The sequence below is a fragment of the Dermacentor andersoni genome, chromosome 7 (assembly GCF_023375885.2).
Source record: "Dermacentor andersoni chromosome 7, qqDerAnde1_hic_scaffold, whole genome shotgun sequence".
In the NCBI taxonomy this organism is placed as follows: Eukaryota; Metazoa; Arthropoda; class Arachnida; order Ixodida; family Ixodidae; genus Dermacentor; species Dermacentor andersoni.
The window spans coordinates 128,831,170-128,851,749 of NC_092820.1; the positions used below are offsets into that span (position 1 = coordinate 128,831,170).

The 20,580-nt window shown below is 41.3% G+C and overlaps 1 protein-coding gene across 1 annotated transcript in view; it reads right to left on the reverse strand.

Moving 5' to 3' along the window:
• LOC129385623 (uncharacterized) overlaps nucleotides 1–20,580 on the reverse strand; it is a 60,209-nt gene that overhangs the window by 13,408 nt on the left and 26,221 nt on the right. The window contains exons 6-7 of the mRNA XM_055072432.2: nucleotides 3,368–3,433; nucleotides 2,212–2,247 (exon numbers count right to left, since the gene is read on the reverse strand). Of these exons, the coding sequence (XP_054928407.1) occupies nucleotides 2,212–2,247; nucleotides 3,368–3,433 (102 nt within the window). The remainder of the gene's footprint in view (nucleotides 1–2,211; nucleotides 2,248–3,367; nucleotides 3,434–20,580) is intronic.

A 20,580-nucleotide genomic window follows, 5' to 3' on the forward strand; every position in this document is an offset into this window, starting at 1 on the left:
GATCGGCCCGGTATTGCACCATCTTGGAAATCGGCCCACGTATGGGGAGTGCTTAACGCCGGCTTCACCTCCGGCTCGGGTCGGCCAAGTATTGTACTATGATCGGCATTTTTTTCTTGAGACGGACACGATAGTCGGGTAAGTAGCCCTTAACAGGTTCGCTGTAAAAGTAGCTTGAAAGAACGTCATTCCTTTCATTGAAAAAAGCATTCTCCTTTAAAGCGAAGTGTTCTTGTATGTCCGCCCCATTGCGTTTGTGGTGGTTGCGGCTTCCCGCTGTCTGCTACCACTGATCATCAGTGGTCTAGGAAGGGAACTATGCGCACTCCCACACGCACACACACGCACACGCATACACACACACACACACACACACACACACACACGCACACGCATACACACACACACACACACACGCACGCACACGCACACGCATACACACACACACACACACACACACACACACACACACACGCACACGCATACACACACACACACACACACACACGCACACACACGCACACACACGCACGCACACACACACACACACACACACACACACGCACACACACACACACGCACGCACGCGCACACACGCACACGCACACAAAAGGACCCCGAAGCGCATACTTCGTGCTCATGAAAGGCTCAGGAGAAGCGTAGAGTTGTCGATAACGAACGTGTCAGATATTCTACGAAGCATGCTGGCTTGTAAACGCGAACAGTTTTAGCGTCGAGTGGTGACGATGAAGACAAAGGAGCATGTATAATTATTTCTCCTGGAAGTATCGAGCGTAGCTTCGTTTTATTAGCGGCAAATAATCGCTTAGAACCTGAGTGAACACTTGCTTTTATATATGAAGCTGGCCAGCGAAAAAACTGATTGTCGAGGGGCACATAAGCCCTTTGAAGATAAAAACACCTTGTGTTCAAGAGGTTTGGTCATTCTGCACTATGTTATTGGTTTTGGCCGAACATGTCTGCTGGGTCGGAGCGCCCCAGCCTTTCTTTATGAGTTGCGGCTCCCGTTAAAGATGTGTTCGATTTAGTTGCGTGGCCTAAGATTGGAGATGTTGCTATAGAAGAACAGCGATCATTTCCATCACGAAGAAAACGGTTGTCTGATCTTGAGATATTTTTTCTGTTGTGACAGACAGAAACAAGCAGTACAAAGCGATGCAGCAGTTGGAGGGAGCTGGAGTGGTGTACGTCGTGTGCTTTTATGGTCCTGGCACCGCCATAGGCACCCCATGGCTCTTATCGCCCCAAATACACACAGACCCCTCCCTCCCCCCTTCCACCTCCAGAGAAAAATAAAGCTTCGTTTTAACTATTTCTCTCAGCAGCCAGAATAAACAATTCTTTTTTAGTGACTCGGTACTGGCCGCGCTTCGTAATGTACAATTAGAGATCAAGCCCTTGCATATTCGGCTCCTAGCCCACCTGCGCGCCATTGTCTGTATAGGTGACGATTCACTTTTCGAATGCTACTAATTTTTACTGCAACATCTACGAGTTAGGTACTGCTTTTATCTATTTTTTCACACTTGCGCCTTGAAATTGCGTAAGAACCCTGCCCAGGTCCATCAAGGAGTGTGGAAACTACCCCTTATGCTAAAAAAGACATTTTCAAAGCAAGGTGCTTTGTATAAAGTGAACATTGAGCTTGAGTGATACAAACATGAACCTTAATTTATGCCGACCAAGATTACAAATACTACTAGCATCATTTATTGTCAAGTAATAGCCAGAATACATATGCCATGTCAAGTATTGCTGCAGATTTGCAGGCTGCTTTCCTGATGGTAGAACACTGCGGTCCGGAGCATGTGATAGTTGTCACGGCAAAAGTTCATGTGATTTATGTGGTATAAAGTTTGTAAACAGGGATAAGGTGCCTCATAAAGGCTGGCCAACGTTTCGATAGCAGGACCTATCTTCGATAGGTCCTCCTATCGAAGCGTTGGTCAGCCTTTCTGAGGAACCTTATCCCAGTTTACAAACTTTATATCACATTGTGCTATTCCATCTGTCAGCCTCTTTCTTGATTTCGGAATACGATTTACGTAGGTTTTATTTTTAGATATTACCGTTAAGAGCAGCCCCTTAAATAGATAATGCTTAAGCCCATTGTGGTGTTTTTTCGAGGCAACAGTAGACTCGGATAGTTTTTATATCGGGTGCCGCGGCTTTCCATCGCATTCTACTCACCTTCATGCTTTGGCCGGAATGGGCTCCACCACACTCCTGCGTGAAGAATTTTGAGAATTTAATTGTAAAAAAGACCGTCATTACCTAGTCTTCTGATTACAATTTTCTTGGTCGCAACTAATTAGGGTGTCTCGAAGATGGTTTCATACCCTCGCTGATCAGTAGAGACACCGCATCGAAGTGGCGAATATTTTTTTTTATAAGACGTAAATATTATACGAATGGCCACCTAAGAGAATGCAGTCTGATTAGCATACACACTGATATTGTTGATACGTACAAACCGACAATAAAACAGCACCACTGATTTCATAAAGCGTCGTGTAATTTGTGAGCAGAAAAAGAATAAAATTATAACAAAAATGTTTAAAGTAGTGCATCCCACTCCGAAAAGAGGCCAACAAAGAGGCCCTCTAACACAAAAAAAGAAACTCTCGTTCTGATTTCAGTTTCAAGTCGAATGGAAAAAGTGCCGTTATTTATACTTGAGGACGTATTTCAGCTGTATGATGAAACCTTAAGCATGAATAATCGGCTTGCTTTGCCATATAATGTGCCAATTGGATACCAGAAAATTAAGAGGCATCCGTCCCTTTTTTCACAACACCCCACATCAGTAGTCGTTTGACTTAAATAAATTCAAAATCAGAACCTCAAGGTGCTTGTTTTCTGTCGCAAAGAAAAAGTGCTGTAAACAATCTAGGTCAGTCAATTAAAATAAAGTTGATATATATATATATATATATATATATATATATATATATATATATATATATATATATATATATATATATATATATATATATACATATATATGTATATATATATATATATACACACTATTTCACTGCATACGTGTGCGTCCAGAAGTACTTACGCAGAGACAAAAATGCTTTTATACCAGTTTTCCATGGTCTCCATATATATATATATATATATATATATATATATATATATATATGTGTGTGTGTGTGTGTGTGTGTGTGTGTTCAAGTAAGATTCATCGGAATGTCTAGGCGGCGTCAAGCTATTATAGGAATACCAATTCAATGTTTCGTGAGATCACTTAGTACCAAATCAGCCGACCCTATGTCACTCAATATGCAGACACGTGCAGGACCTAAGTTGACAAACCTTGCCGTAAAAAGATGATTACCTGAGGTCATCGCAGTGAGGAAGCTGAGAAGCAGGTAGCCAATGAAGAGTTGCCTTGATGTCATGACTGAGTAAAAAATAAGAAAATATAAGAGCGAGCGTGAATATATTAGCAGTAAACAATAACAGTGATAACATATTAGTATTCAAAATAATAAAGTGTATCAACATAACAGTACTAACCATTTATGTGTAAAAGAGTCTCCGTTAAACTATCGTCTCATCTTTTTAACCAGTGTGCCTCGCAAACTCATGGAACGTGACATTTATTCACATATCATCACCTTTCTAGATTCCAACAGTTTCGTCCATCGGGCTTAGCACGGGTTTCGTAGAGGACTCTCCTGTGAAGCACAGTTGGAAAATGAAGTTGATTGTACAAATATGTACATCTTTAATGGGAAATTTTCGGAGAGATGGTGCACTGGCTTCATTCCATGGCTTCTGATTTTTGGAGAACTGTGTATAAATACCAGGTTGCTATGGGCGTGTGCAGGCATCTTATTATTATTAACGAATCCTTATTTGGGTAACATGTTATGCATGGGGGTAACGTTATTTAGTTTCGTTATCTCAAGTTATCTTTCTCGCAAGCTTACAAAAGCAAGCTGAAGCCAGTGAAAAAAGTTTTTTTCTAGATATGGTAGGTAATGTTGCACATATATTTTCACTGTACTGAGACATTCAGTTAGTGTTGAACAAGTGGAACAATGCGTCGTATTTGCACCTTCGCATGCTGTCTAGCAAGACAGAGAGACAGATTTGTTCAACATCATGATTACACATTGTCACGAACATGGGCAAAATGGGGGAAGAGCGGGGCTTGACAAAGGCCCATGTTCCCTCTACAGTATGTTTAAGTCGCGCAGATCTATTACTATTCTCTATATTTATTACGCACACCGCCAATCTTGTTATTAAAGTAAAATGCAAACCTAGCACGTGAACAAATACTTTTCGGCTGAAAGAAAATGAATCTTGACGCACATGCGTCATTCAGGGTTATATTACGAACATGCGCTGATTGAATCTTTTACATCCAAGGCGCCTTCAAGATGTATCGCCTTTATCTTGTGCGTGGTTATCTGGTGTGGTCATTTCCTTCTTTTTTTTCAGGATATGTATAGCTCTGTATTCCCATTAACCTCTGTTGTGATTAACCGTTGAGTGAGCCCCGTTAACGGTAACAGGGCTCACCAAACGAGACACGTGAAGAGGTTTCATGTAAGCGGCATGTGTAGAGGCTTGGTTTTTCATTACCATTTCTGTTCACGATGAGTTTGACGAGGATGAGGATTTATTGGCATCCCTTTTGAAATGCGACGGCGACAAATAGTCACCTAGCCTGCTTCAGTTAATCAAGTATGCTAAGCATGCTTTTTGCTCTAGCATTGTTGTATACATCTCCTTATTCTTTTTTCTTTTCTTCAAAATTTACCTACTCACCTTCTAACGCTACCCATGCTTGTAGCACACCGGGTCCTAGCAATGCGTTACCTGTTCTTTATCCACCAATACTCCAAACGTCGCTTGCTTATCTCGACTGTTGACCAGTTATATTATGGGGTTTTACGTGCCAAAAGCACTTTCTGATTATGAGGCACCACTCCTGACCAGTTGATATGCTAGTTAAGTTCTTATATTTCGTAACACCTCTTTCCTCTTTCGCATTGACAAGCCGCTCATTTTATTGCTTGTTTAAGCATCACTTTTCACGAGAAGTTGCTCTTACAAACAATGTTAGAGCTGAAGCTTACATTCTTTATGAGAAAAGGAGCTGATTAACTTTACAACTGACGGCAATGCGCACAATAAGGTCACTTTAACTCTAAACGATGAAAATGGCGCGAGATCGTAATGAGGCAAACCACATGCATATGAAGGAAGAGTTAGATCTTAAACATGGAAAATTTTCTGCAATCTCTTAATCCACAGAAACCACCACAACCTGTTCCTTTTGAAGAATCACTATCAAATATATGTAGCTTAGAGCAAAAATTAAGTAATAAATAGCACGTTTATTATGCAGGAAGCTATTCGGCGCCATGTGTAGCAGATGAGACCACGGCTTATGCGAAAGCTGGTCGAAGAATACAGTGGATGTCAGTGCTTCAACTCGACTCAATTGCGACATTATGAACGAGCGATCCGCCATGTAATCTGCTCTTCCCATTATCAACCCTACCTAGAATCAAGAGAGACAATCAGCCAGAAATCAGGAAACTACTTTTTGCCATAGCAACGATGAAAATTTCATATCGCTGTTGTCGTGCTGTAAGCATTCTGTAGCAATGTGTTCACAGGGCTGAAACAGGGTTGTTCTGTACTTTCTAGGAGCTACTTACTGTTATCTTATGCCAATAATATGCACTTCAATTCGTCATAATTTCTTCATGGCTTCTAAAGCTAGGGTTGTTTCGTATTTTCAAAGATTCAGCTACACAAAACCGCTTCAGATGACTCGTAGTAAGACATTTAGGCCTGATACAGAAATCTATACAAATTCAAGCGGCAACGCTCGTCGTCTTGAACTGTCGCATATATTCTATTAGTGATTTATTGGCACTGACCTGGTTTTAACCAAGAAAAGCGGCTACAAACGAGAGAACTGCTTCTTCGTCCTGCAATTTTTTGCTTCTCATGCAGCGGCACACTATAATTCTTCTACTGTACTTATAGTTATTTCCGGGAATAATTGCCATTGTATATGGAGATGCCGACGCTGTAGCGTCCTTTTCGCTCAGTGTTTTGTTAATTGTATTGCTCTTCTCTGCAGTTGTCACAGTGGAGGGCCAGTGGACGGCTGGCACCTGTGCGGCTAAAATAAATTTACCAAGTGTGAATTTTCCGCAGCTGCAGAAGTGTATATCTGACGTTAAAATGAGTTTATAATATGCCGGCACCTTATCTTTGTAAACCAGGAGCACTTATTAAAAAGGCCTAACGATCCCAGGTATACTATATTACGCAAAGGAAAAGTGTGGAATTCGCCTGCTACATTTAGAAAAAAGGTGCACAGGCTGCTGCGACACCCGAAGTAGACCCAGCAGTGGTGGACAAGAGGCATTGTCTACATTTCGTATTGTAAGAGTTGACGTTTGAATGAAGTACAGGCAGCTGGCATTCCGTGCTCGCAAGAGGGCTGCACATGAGCTTTGTCCCATGTGCTTCATTTTGTACTTGCGTACTGTACAAGAAAACACATATTATGAGCATACCGTGAAAATACTTATGTTCCAAGCTTTAAGCCCGGAAAACGCAATCATCGTTGAGCAGGAGAAAGCTGTCCTCCTAACTTATTATCATAGATTACGGGAAAAATTTCAGTTTATTGATATTACCGGGCGTTGAAGAAAGACCATAGATTTAGCACGTGATACTAACGTAAGGCTGTTTGCAAAGCACGTGCATCTCTCGAGCTGCGATAATTTTTAGTCCTAAATGAATCGTGCAGCCGGTAGAATGCATTAATTGTACCCCTTTCGTTTTAGTGATAATGGTAAGCTCCATTAAGGATACGAATATGTCTGCCGTATCAGCTCCAACGCAATTTTTTTATCTGTAAATTTCCCTCTCATGATCACGGTCCCCTGCCAGTACTTGTCGAAGGTAGACGTATTCCTTCGCATACTCTAGAGGCTGACTGGCGATTCTGAACTCTTGTTCCCTCGCCACGCTACTGATCATTATCTTTGTACTCTGCATTCTAATCTTCAGCCCCACTCTTAGACTCTCTCTCCTAAAGTCCTCAGTCGTTCCAACTCGTCCCCAGTTATGCTGAACAGGACAATGTCATCTGCAAACCGAACGTCGCTGCGATATTCGCCGTTTATGCTTACCCCTTAGCCGTCCTCATTTAATAGTGGAATAGTTCTTCTAAGCAGGCAGTGAATAACATTGGAGACATTGTGTCTCCTTGTCTGTCCGCTTTCTTTATAGCACGCTTCCTGCTTTTCTTGTGGAGAATTAGGGTAGCTGTGGAATCTTTAGATATTTTCCAAGACATTTAAGTAAGCCTGCTCTACTCCTTGATTACGTAGTGTCTCTATGACTGCTGGTGTCTCTACTGAATCAAATGCATTTTTGTAATCTATGAAAACTATTTAAATAGGTTGATTCTACTCTGAAGATTTGTCGATTACCTGATTGGTTATATGGGTGTGCTCCATTGTACAGTATTCCTTCCTGAAGCCACCCTGCTCCCTTGGTTGACTGAAGTCAAGTGTTGCTGTTATTGTATTGGAAATTATCTTCGAGTATATTTTATGCAATACTGGAAGTAAGCTAATGGGCCTATAATTTATCAACTCTGTAATATCTCCCTTTTTGTTGATTAGTATAATGTTGGCATTCTTCCAGTTCTCTCGGACCTTTGAAGTCGTGAAACATGAAGCGTGGTGTCTCCTGCATCTTTTAATAAATCCACTATCATTCCATGTCTACCTGCCGCCTTGCCACGTATCATGTCTTCTAAGGCCCTTATAACTTAATCGCAAGTTAAAGAAGGAGCCCCTGTAACCTGTTCATTACTACTCTCAAAGCAGGGTTCCTGGCGGCTCTGGGTATTGTACAGGTCAGTATAGAATTATCCCGCTACTTTTACAATATCCTGAAAATTGCTCATGTCACTACCCTGCTTATCTTCCAGGTCATATATCTTGGGTTGTCCTTTGCCAAGTCTTCTTTTCACTGATTTCATGCTGCGTCCGTTTATTACTGCTTGCTCAGTCATTCCTACGGTATAATTAGAAATGTCCTTTATTTTCTCCTTGTTGATCAGTTTTGATAATTCAGCGAAGTCTATCTCATCTCTCGAGTTGGAGTGTGTCTTTCCTTGCCATTTCTTTATTAGGTCCTTCGTTGATTGGGAGAGCTTACCTACTGGCTGCTTTGGAGCGTTGCCTCCCACGTCAAGTGCGGCTTCTGAAGCCAGCTTATATTTACGGTTTCATTCATTACGTCTATCTCATCTACATCTCGCTGTTGCAGGCAGGATATCTGTTTGCAAGTACGAGCCTGAATTGGTACGCTTCTATTCTTACTGCGTCTAGGTTGACCTATTTCTTCTTGAGCAGTTTTACTCTTTCTCTCTTCAAATTCAGGTGAATCCTAGACCTCGCTAACCTATGATCACTGCACCTTTACCCTACCTAACACTTCTACATCCTACACTACGCTGAGATCCGCAGAAAGTATGAAATCGACTGCATTCCTTCTTTGACGATTAGGGTTTTTTCAAGTCCACTTTTTATTACTACGCTTCCTGAAGAAGGAGTTTTGCATTGAGGTCGCCCATTATTACAGTACACAGTACAGTAACAGTGCAGTTACAGTACAGTACAAATAAAATAAATAAATAACATAAATAAGCAAATAAAAAGATATGAAAGATTAGGGGGGTGATTTTCTACGCCGAAATGCCGCGGCAGCATGCGCAAGAGTAATCTTCCTAGGGAAACGTATGCGGAGAGCGCTACGTGATTCGCATTGTTATAAGAAGCGATTTATCATCAACTATGCGGTTCGGATGCTTGTTTTGTGCTTGTACATTATTGAAACGTGTGCTGTTCTATATGTTGTAGGCGCGATTCCAAATACTCTACGCACTGTCCACCTCACTTTTGTGAGTGTTCGAAGAAACTGCCTTACTAGGATACGAGCCACTGTTCTTCGCCTGCACGGCTGCCGGAACGAAAAAGGAAAAACAAACTGCCGACTACCGAGAGGATAACAGCTTCGCTGTATGAGTACTTACTATACCTATCCGACTTTGAACTATGGCTTTTTCACAATTATAGATACGTGCGAAGACAAAATAGATGGGTAGATTGCAACGGCTTTTTAACCCAACCTTCGAATTGGGTCTAGCCACTTTACTATAGCCCCATGTGATCACTCACGACGGGACACTCGGAGCGCATATGCATCGTCGGTTGCACGAGCGCTGTCAGCCTGTCCTGCGATCGACGACACATGCATGACCGGCAATCTTAGGAGAAGATACTTTCCTGAGACGTGGGTGCGAATGGTTTAAAAAAAAACACAAGGTGAAGACGACGCTTGGAACTGCTGAATAGTGGAGCCAGACCAGCATTATGCCTTCTGCAGCTGTCTTGAGCGCGGTGCACAGGCCTAATGTAAGAATTCTAGTGCCTTTCCTGAATTGATGTGTGGATGTACTGGTATGAGTTGAGCAAACCATAAACGTAAACCTAACATTTTTAAGGACCTTACTCCACGCTGACTAACACCGACGGTTTCCTGTTCCTGCCATCTCGTAAATCGTGCAGCACAGCCATGCTAAAGACTTGACCTAAATTAGGGGAGTCACTAAGAGAAGATCAAGGTTAAGAATCAACTGAACGTAGGTTCCATACATATTGTACCAGGCCAGAACTGTCTCCAAATTGGAAATATTCTACAATACATTTTTCGTAATAATGCTGATAGAGGAAGCACTAAAACTTCACATAAACTTTCCTCCAGCTCGAAGTCGGGCAAATTGCATTCCCCTGCTAGCAATATAGTAGGGTGAGACGCTTCCAAGTCATTAGCCCGCAACGTAACCAAAAATGTTCAAATGTGAGACCCGTGGTTGATAGAAAGCTAAAATAAACAAAGGTTAACCAGTGTAAATGCGAAACTAAACCTGCTTACGTCAAATCAGTTCTGCGGATTACCGCAAGGTAGAGAAAGGATCGGGAAACGGAAAAAAAATTGTGATCCACCTCAATGTAGCAGGAAGCTGCAAAGGAAACCCATACGAGCTTTCCATAAAGAAAGCTTTGCTGCTGTAGAAAAATTTGTCACTGTCCTCGTCCTCGCCACTTCGGAATAAACCAGCTTGACGGCACCGCGACTTATGTTCAGCAACGAGTAAATAACACTAGGTATTCTTGAAATGACTCAAACCCCTTCACACATGGCCAATTGATGCGGCTAAGTTTACCGAGATTCCATTCTATCAGCGATGAACTGGTTGAGCCACGTTCCTGTTCCGAACAACGTATCAACTTCGAGAAGATTGAAGCACTCCAGCAAATTCATTTCTTTTGCTTAGTACACATACACCCGTACTACAGAGCCTGCGCCTAACCGCAATTAAGCTTTGAGGCGGTTACTGACTTGACCAACGAAACTACTGTCTGCCGAGTTACAGAGACATTGATAATCACGGTGGAGATAAATTAGGCACCAGAAATACAATGAAGCACCTTACTATAGTTTCGAAGCACTGCTGCGGAAATTCTTAAAACTAACGCAAAAATAATGCTAGTTTTCACACGAGAATGAGCACCGCTAAAACAACAGGCCGTGAATCACGGTTTTCTCTTGACGGTATCGATGCGGCTAGCTCCTCTGCGCAGAGCGCTGAAACAGGTGCTGTGTTATCTGACCAGTGCAGATTTTCGCGCCTATAGTTCGTTCTGCAGGTTTTTCTTGCTCTATCCCAGACGCAATTAAACTGGTGTAAGCAGTTGCCGGTAAAATTTGCTCACATTGTCGAGCTTCAGTCGCCGCATTTGATTCTTTTTGAATGGCCCTATGTCAGCAGGAAGATCGCCATCTAACGGTGCCCCACGTTGAAGTAGAGGTGAACACTCCGACTATTTCAGTGAAGATATGCCAGACTGTCTTTCCAAATGGTAAACATGACGTCCGTCGTCGCGTCAGGTCAATTCACACGCTCTTAAAGACCTGTGGAGGATACTCCGTTGATGGATCGTCCGCCATCTTGACCGTCTGCGAAGCACCGGTTAATCTGAATTGAGATTGCCAAGATCGCTTCGCAACCCGAGTCATGTTTTGCGCGACTTCAACGTGTCGATCTAATGTCCGTAGAGCCGTTTTGCTAGCGCTAACAAACTCTGCAGCTTTATTTCTGTGTTGCTTTCTTATTTTACTTTAATACGCATGCTTTTGTTTTTTTCGAGGTTCATGTTCTGTCTGCAACATCACGAAACTTCTTAAAAGAGATGCATTGGCAGGTGTACATCTGGAATCGTCTGGAATGGTATCAGTGATAACTTCGGTTACCTGTGTTGTCAGCGAACCTTATGTAATCTGGATTTCTGTGGGGCACGAATAGCGTAGCATGTTTTGAAAGGTAAGCGACCACCCGGCGTTGTGGTGGAACCTTCGATGAGTTATTTATAAATATCCGACTCGCTTTACCCGTAAATAAAGTGTCGACAATTCTCGCATGTACTGGTCGCTAACGATGCGGTTCAGTATTACTTGTATCGCTGGGCCAACTTCACCCAATAAACAATTAGTTGTCTGATGCGCCGTTGCGCCGCACTTTGTCTTTAACGTAGAAAACATGCAAATATGAAGCGCTTACATTTATTTTTTCTTCGCTACGCTCTAATAAAACAAAGCGGTAGCAAATAAAATATTTGATATAATAAGAATCATGATATGAGTGGCCAGTACACTGCCATTGAAGTGTGCAGGTTAATGGAACTTTTCTCTTGATTTTCGTATAGTATATTCGGTGGCACCAAATCATATTTTGCCAACTAAGCAAGAACTCAGCCAAATCTCATTATATAAATGAAAGTCTCAAGAAGTAATCTCTGCAGAAAATGGGGGGAATTTGATGACTAATCTGTGGGCAAAATTTCAGAAGTGTTTAGTAAATACGGTGGTTTCAAAAATACTTCATGCTTCAGGGCATTATATGACCTTTATTACGCATTCCTTGCAAAAATACTAAAATATGTCATCGTAAAACATATTCCAGTGGTGGCTTTGTTTGAGATAATGAGTGAAGAAAGCTCAACAATATTGGCTTGACTGTGATTATTGCACATTACTGCTGAATCACCTCCCACCCCCCCTTTACCCCATGCTTCTTTTTGGGGCCTGTAGGGAAATATTAACGAATCAATAAAAGACAAGCGTGATAACGAAGAATATTTTATTTCCAAATCACAGAACACATGCAGATCCTTGATTCACCCCACAATGTACCTAGGCCTGACTGAAGTTTTGTGTTTTCCCCACAAATAGCATTCCCCCTACGCAGTTGACTTTTTAGGCATAAGTTCCTTCTCTATTACCAAGCGCATTTTTGATGTATTCAGGATTTTATGTATCCTGTCCTTATTTTGCTCATCTAGCAGTCCTGCATGCGTTTGCTTATCTGCTTGTGGTCGATGTTTTTTTTTGTACTGAAGGTAAATGTGATGATTGACGAAATATGTGTGTTCCAACTGTTACTTAAAAGAAGAATACTGTTGAAAGAAAGGTTCTACACTGTGCTGAAATTCTAGACATAACCTATTTCTATTATACAATACAACAACAGGTGTGGACAAAGCAAGGTACTTATGGTGAGAGTAGTAGGTTAGGTGAGTAATAGAGTGGCCTCAGCTCAGATATACAAGGTCCATGTAGGTTTCGAGTGACACTCTTTCCCTTCAGCTGCTCTGCTAAGCAAAGTGTACAATACACTTTGAATGCTTCCAGCAAAGGATTCGGTTAGCAAAACACCACAGCTACGGGCACTCTTCTTAATCCGGGCCCTGCTGCCAGTGCTGATCTGGAGTGAGAATAAAAATTTTTATTACTAATAATGACACAGAGGCAAATCTCTAACCTTTAGAAAGCAGAGGATATGCTACGCTATTACTGTGGAGTCTGTAAATCTTATTGTAATGTTACCATTTCCCGGAATGCATTCCTTTTCTGTATTTAGTATTCAAATGTTTATTTATATATATATATATAAATCCTTCAGACTGATAAATATCACAGCATTGTGTTAGGTAACTTCCTACATGTACCCAGGCACAAAATGCTCTGCAGAAAAGAAAATAAATACTACTGTGCTTCTCTCAGGAGGCCCCAGGATGCTTCCGCACACACGCAGCCGCATAATACATCAACATTCATTATTGAAGAATAGGCAGTGGGAGGCATGGCTTGTGTACGAGGGCTAAGAGAGCCAATTGGCTCTATTGAACCAAGCCCAGCAAACCGCTCGTGCTAGTGAGGCCCTGGAATAGGGTCCCCAACCATCATTCCTTATTTTATTTATTTTCAATCAAGTTTTTGCTCACTCTCAAATGACGGTAATGAATAGTGGATCACAACATCATTACAAGATAACTGTTCCATTCAACAAAAGGTCTAGGGAAAATAATAGCAGATCAACCAGATATTTCGAGGAAGTAAATGCGTTACCATGAAATTATACGATTACCTTGAAATCAACAGTTTGACAAAATCTCGTCTCGTCGGGAAGTAACGGCATATTAGGAAAACAAAGAGAACGCCGATAAAATTGGGATACCGGATCCGCCAGAATACGTGATTGTATTTCACGTATTATTCATATGCCAGCATCTCAATAACTGATGAAAAGAAGCTGGACCGTCAATTTCAGTTTTAATGGTAAGAGTCATCCAGTTAATCTTCTTACTGCAGTAACTGGCGTATGCCGGCACAGAATATGGACAGACCACACGACTTTCCTCTGTTCTCTCTGCAGTGTTCCGATGTAAATCCTGGTGCAGGAGTATCAAATGACTACTATACACTAAAGAATTTTACATATAATATGCTGGTATGCACGTATATGTACAGAAGGCGTGGATAATTTCAAACAGTGTCTTAAAAGCAACAATTTGCGCAGAGTTTTCCTTGTGACAGCGTGGATGTGTTTCTTCCAAGACAGAATATTTGTGACCCATAAGCCCAAATATAAATATTCGTTAGCTCTTAATAACAAATGCTGTTTGCCTAGTTACGAGAAAGAAGTTGCTTTTCTGTTTTTATTTCCATAGAAATGCTTTTCTTTCAAAAGTTATTCACCTCCCACTTGTTACAGCAGGATGTGACTTGGTTTTTAAATTCATGATTACCTTCACTTCCCGTTAACTTAAGCTAAGTCATTCATAAAGCACACACAGGCCTGCATACTGTTCGATAGATTCCAGTGACGACACTGCTGGTAAAGAAAATAAAAATAATAGCGCACAAAGCAGACACATCTACGAAACGCCATTTTACAAAGGATCCATCTGATAGCAATTGAAAATGTAAGCTTCAATCGATGTATTTAATTTGTGGTATGTCATTATGAACCATCATTTCTGAAGCAGTGTATTGCGCAAGACATTATGAAAACCTTATCAAAAAACTAGGTAAATACCTTGCGCTTGTGTTTCTTTCTTTATTGTGGATGCAAATGTATGAGTAATATCAATTAGTTGCCCGTTACTTGCACGGCCACGTCTGAAGCCGCGTTCTGCATTCAGCACAAAACGGCAAGCAAATTCCCGTCTTTTCCACAGACCGAAACATTAACAAGAGTAGATTGCACACTTGTTGCAAAGTGAAACCTGCATCGATGCTTTTCCGGGAGGTGGGGGAGGCAAACGCACCCATGTAGCTGGCAATGTGTGCACGTTAAATATTCCGGGGTTGTCATTATCTTCAGAGTACCCAATTATGCCTCAAAAGGATAGCCTCGTTTTGACATGTAAAGCCCCACATTTTACTTCAATGTTATATTCGAGGTTGTTAAAATGTCACCTTTTTCATGTCGATCCGCCGTTTTGTTTTACGTTTTCCTGTTCACTGCAGTCGGAATTATAAATCAGCGCCCTGTTGCTGTCGTTCTCGTGTTTTAGCCATCCCTGTTTATTGAGCAGTTTTTATTTTGGAAAGCAGCGCCTTCTATAAATTTTATTGCTTCTTTTTTCATCTAGTTTATTACTGTGCTCCGAATTACTAGCATTATTAACGTAGGAAGTTTGACACACCCACATGCAGTGCTTTGTACTGGGCAAACAGGAGTAGTGGCGCTGCAATTCATTGGCAGAAGAACACCACTTACGTTCCACCGAGAGACCTCAAGGTATTTTGCATTGCTCCCGCATATAACGAGGAGTAAATGGAAGTCACGTGACTCTGCTACCTAACATTTTGCTGTTTTGTTTCGTTCTAGTGTCATTTGTTTGGGGCAGCTCATTTTACCGTGTAGAGCCCCCACGCAGTTGCACATACTGAGAAATGCAACAAGATCCGATTTCTTTTTGAACAAGGATAGAACTCTTGCAAAAAAGCACTGTAATGTTCAGTTGTAGCCTAATAAAGCACTAAAAATATTTAGTCAATTGTTTACCGAACTATTCACAACTAAACAAAAAACTCGCTCAACCATTTCAAAAACTATGCTATAAGCTATGCGTTAGGCCTTGATTAAATCAGAGCTTTAATTTATCAACCCAGGCATAACTTCAAAGCTGTGTTGGGCATTACAGATTTAACAAAAAAAAAAGAAACTGTCTCAAAGAACGCGCACGTTGAACGATGAGATTGTGATGACAGAATCTTACTAAACCTTGGATTGATTCAACAAGAGGAAATATTGTTTGCCCCGACAAGCATCCTCAATGGCTGCAGCAGCACTAAACAGTCCTCGTTTTCAATCGTCAAGTAAAAAGAGTATGTCATTGCGCTTTGAGCGCCAACAGTTCGCCGACATAAAACCAAAGGCGACAGGACACACTTCCATGCCAATAGTGTCGGCCCTAAGCTGTGATTTTTTTCGCGTAAGCACAGAATATACACCTGTGCAATTCACACACAAAGCACTTTAAGTAGGCCTCCATCGATTGCAACTGACCAAATTTCTTCAATTTCTCAGTGGCTGCTGCTTCTTCTAAAATCAGCTGTGTATTGTATCATATGGTCCTTGAGTCAGAGCTTCAATTCACTCTTGTACTTCTGGTGGCTACACCTCCATTTCTAGGCTGGCCCAGTGACATGCACTGCCTACACTTGTTCAATATTGCGTCATGCGTGTCAGATATACTATTGTTAGCAGCTGTCTGTTACACTGAACGAGTCACATAGCATTGTCGAATGTTTGGAATATTCCATTATAGACGGTACCGTGGTTCCAGTGTACAAGAGGGGGCGGTGTGTTCATAGACGACCCGCTTCTGCCGCTCTGGTGAATGCCGCCAGGTGGCACCGCTTAAGTATGAGCTACTGTATGCAAACGGCACGTTGCTAGTAGTGGATAATGCAAGGTATTTACACACACATGCGAATTTCTGTGGCAACGCCGCGACAAATCTAGGCCTTAAGTGTAGCACAGAGAAATTGGCAAATACAATCATTATTGAAGAGAGGAGCCATTACGTAGAGTCAATTGAGCTGCAATCCATTCCCATAGTCAATCACTATAAGTACCTTGGCGTATATGAAGTACCCACGAAGATAATCTGAAGATAAAGCGGAAGCGGAATGCAATAATAATGAAACATTGCTCAATTTGAGCTCGACACAATAAATATAATTTATTGCGTGGAATATGGAATGGAGACATGGGACCAGCGCTAAAATCAGAAAACGCCATTCTGTACTTAGAATGAGATATATTGTAAGGGCTTGAAGCTAACCAAAAATATTTAAGGCGGTTCCCTTTCAGAGTCCACGGTTAAGCCACAAGTGAGACAGTGCACGCTGACATGGCTCAGGGCACTTTGGATGTCAGAGAACCTCAGAGCAAAATTAGTTTTGAAGACACACTCAGGAGCATGGATCAAAATGAATGGGCAGCTAAAGTGCGCAAGTATATGTACCTGAACAGCGTAGACACAGAGCAGAGGAAGCCAAGAAAGTTGGCGAGCAAGCAGAGCGTAACATAAAGTACAAATGGACAACCCGAAGTGATCAGAAAGAAAGTGAGAGAAACAGGTACAGCGAATTGGATGAAGACAATGGAAACAGAAAAGACTGAGGAGATTTACAGGAATCGGATGAAGGAACTTGGAAAAGAAAATCTGTACAAAAAAACAAAAGAGCAGTGCCTTGCTATTTGAGGCTCGAGATGGCTAGGTGACTATCTGTTAGCTCCCCGTGTTAAAAGGATGGCCAAAAAATCATCAGCATCTCTATGTAAGGCGCTTGTTTCCCCCAATAAGATCAACAAGAACCACTTGTTGCGTCCCTTGCACTTTTGAATGCTCGCATTTTATTATTTCATTTTTTCAATGTTTTACGGGCTCCGAGGTGAAGTATTGTGTGGGGAAGTAAGAATGATGAAAAAAAAAAGTAAGAAGGAGCAGAAGTCACAGATTATACAAAAGTTAGCGGTCGAGGGAACACTTGTTGATTTATACATTGTTAGGCGATAGAAAACCATCAATGAAAATGCACATGCGATTCTTGCAATAACGTGTTACACATACTATATATATAATAAAAAACTACTAATTTCAGTGCAGGTTTGAGTAATACAATGTATAAACAATATGTAAAAGAGCTCTTTGCTGCATTTCTTAAGTAACATTATCAACAATGTAAGGGAAATTGCACAATACATATTAAATTTCAATGATTAGGATGTTTACTCGAATAAATAAAATAATCTTCTAATTACTTAAATAACGTGGTTAATTGGTTATTATATAAACAATTATTGAACTAATGTATTTCATTTACCTAACTAAGAAGGGTAGTAACTTATTAGTCAAGTATGCATTAAGTTTTCCGATACTTAGTTATTATTAACACTTTCTTTTAAATGCGCAATTCATTAGGGATAATGCAGCTAAATTTATGCAACTGATTACGTTAATAATGAAGCATTTACGTCCGCTGATATTGTGGGGAAAACCGCGATATAGAAAACAAGCTGGAATAGCTCAGAAAAAAGGAACGCTTTATTTAAACGAATGCATCGTTTATACTAGATGCACTATTAAAAAACTTTGCTGATTTCACGGTAACTTCAAGAGAAATGGAGTAGGATTACACCGCACTTCTGTGACGTCCTCAGTGCGTCATGTAAAACATGTTCAAACGGTTGCAAATTGTTGTCCAGGAGTTAACTCGACATACTTCCGTCCTCTTCAAGGAGCGTAGTGCTACTTACAGTATTATTATACATTAAAACTTCTTTCTGGGCGATTTGGTGCATACTTGACATAAAAATTGTTACAGCGCGAACACATGCAACCACAAGGAATCAAAAACGAGACAAAAGCGCGGTGGAGGTTGACGAGGTACAAGCGGTGGTACCGGTGGTTGGCGAGAAAAGCCAAAGCTTGGCATATAGCTAAAAGAATAGCTGCATAGACCAAGGAAGCTATAGCGCTCATCATATGAGGTTTGCACATGATTATCTCAGTACTTAAGACGAGTGGAAACACAAATTGCGTCATTTCACTGCTTCACACATTACGTGATCAAAAAAGGTCACCCTTTTTCGATTACGCACGGCGTCGTAAAAGCGTGAACGATTTGGCTAAATGAGTAGTTTCATACTATAGGCAATCGTTCCTTGGCTTGAACTGCAGCACGATGTCGGTTGGCGTCTATGTAAAAACAAATCATCTTACAGGATTACTGTTTATGGTGTTGTCGCGTACCGTCCAGTTGTTATCGGTTCCTAACCACAACATAGGTGGATGACAGCTACTTATACCTGCCTGGCACTAGTTCGCACTTGTGCTAGGAAGGCACAAGCAGACTAGTGCCAACCTAACTATAGTAGCGTGGTACATGCTATATAGAAGGCTGCCCCGGAGAAGCATTATGCTCGGTAACTGCGCTGTTTTTCCATGCTTCTGCCCATCCTTCTGTTTATTTTGCTTATTTTTTGCCTACATTCCTTAGTCACTTAAGTTTACTTTTTTTGTTTGGCATAGTTGGCAGAATAATGGATTATTGTTCCACCGCATATTATATTAACAAGCAGCTATTTCCACGCATGCCTAGAGCGATGTCCCTAACCCTATAGAACATTAAATTTTCTTATTTGGAAGTTATACTGTGCACATGTGTTTATCGCAGATTCAAAACAGGTGGGAAACAGGTGCTATAAGAGAGAAACTGAGACAGAACATTTTGCAAAACGACATGAAATAAACTTGGAGGAGCCCGCGCAGAAAGCGATGACTCGAAGGTATGTCTAATTTATACGCAATAATGTATTATTTGTACATACAATATCAAGTAAGAGTTGCTTGCATGTGCACAAGCTAAGGCACTTGTCACCACTCAGTACCTCTGCATGCCGAATTATCTATGTATTTCACTTGCCTTTACGAGAATGCTATCGAGGTAGGACGAATACAGCCAGCACGGTCGTGCGCAGTGCAAGCTGCTTGGAGTATCACCCTTGCTTAGTGATACTCCAAAATAAATAGTCTGTTTAAATAGTCAACAAGTGTCGGTGTGCTACTGCGCTGTTGTTACAACATAAACGAATGCCAACTGGCCCGCCTTTACATCATACGCTAATAGAGACCGAAAAGGCAGGTTTGACTTCAGCAAGGAGACTAGAAGCTCTTCCAATATTCTTGGAACAGCTTCACCAATGAATTTTGAGACTTCATGTTGCAAAAATAAATCTTTTCTACTTACGACGTACACGTAAATGTAAACGATGTCCATGACATGAAAATGTTTTTCGCACACCCAGATGTGCGGTGAGCTCAATGAGATGCAGCAATTTCCGTGCGATGTATGCAATAAATTTTTTTCACTGCTTTGCATCCGACAGAAAACATAAAAGTGGCACCTCGTCGTTGCTACCGCTGCGCGAGGAGCCAGTCACACCACACGTTATGGGCACCACAGTTGCAATTTATCGGCAGTGGTACTCAAACTACGCCATTTGATTGCTGCTACAACTCAAAAGCGCAAACTCAGCTCGAAAGTGACGGTGGCACCACTTGGTCCAGCGCCAGTGGCCCAGCTACTCTGTCGATGATGGCGGTGATGATAATTTATCGGCATCCCTTTCGAAGTGGGGCGGTGATAAGCAGACACCTAGCCTACTTGAGCTAATCAAGTAACCATACTAGGTTATCACTCCGCAATGCAGTCTATACCTCCCTAGTCTTTTTTTTTTCCCATAACAATCTCTATATCTGCCTTTCATAGTTGCCCATGTCTGTGACGTATTCGGTTTTAGCTCTTCTGTGCTTTTTTTCTTACGTCTCTTGCTTATGTGAACTGCTAATCGGTTAGCGGAAACGTCCGCTATAAACACACGCACATCTGTCGTATATTTCGCTTTATTGAGGTCAATGCCTTAGAAGGCTCATGTTGAAAAAAATCCGATGATCGTCCACCGTAATGGCATCAAATTTAAAGGGTTTGCTCCAGTAAGCCATCAATGTCTATATGAATGAAAAAGCTCGATTATCTATATTCGCATTAAAACAGCACCCTTCTAAATAA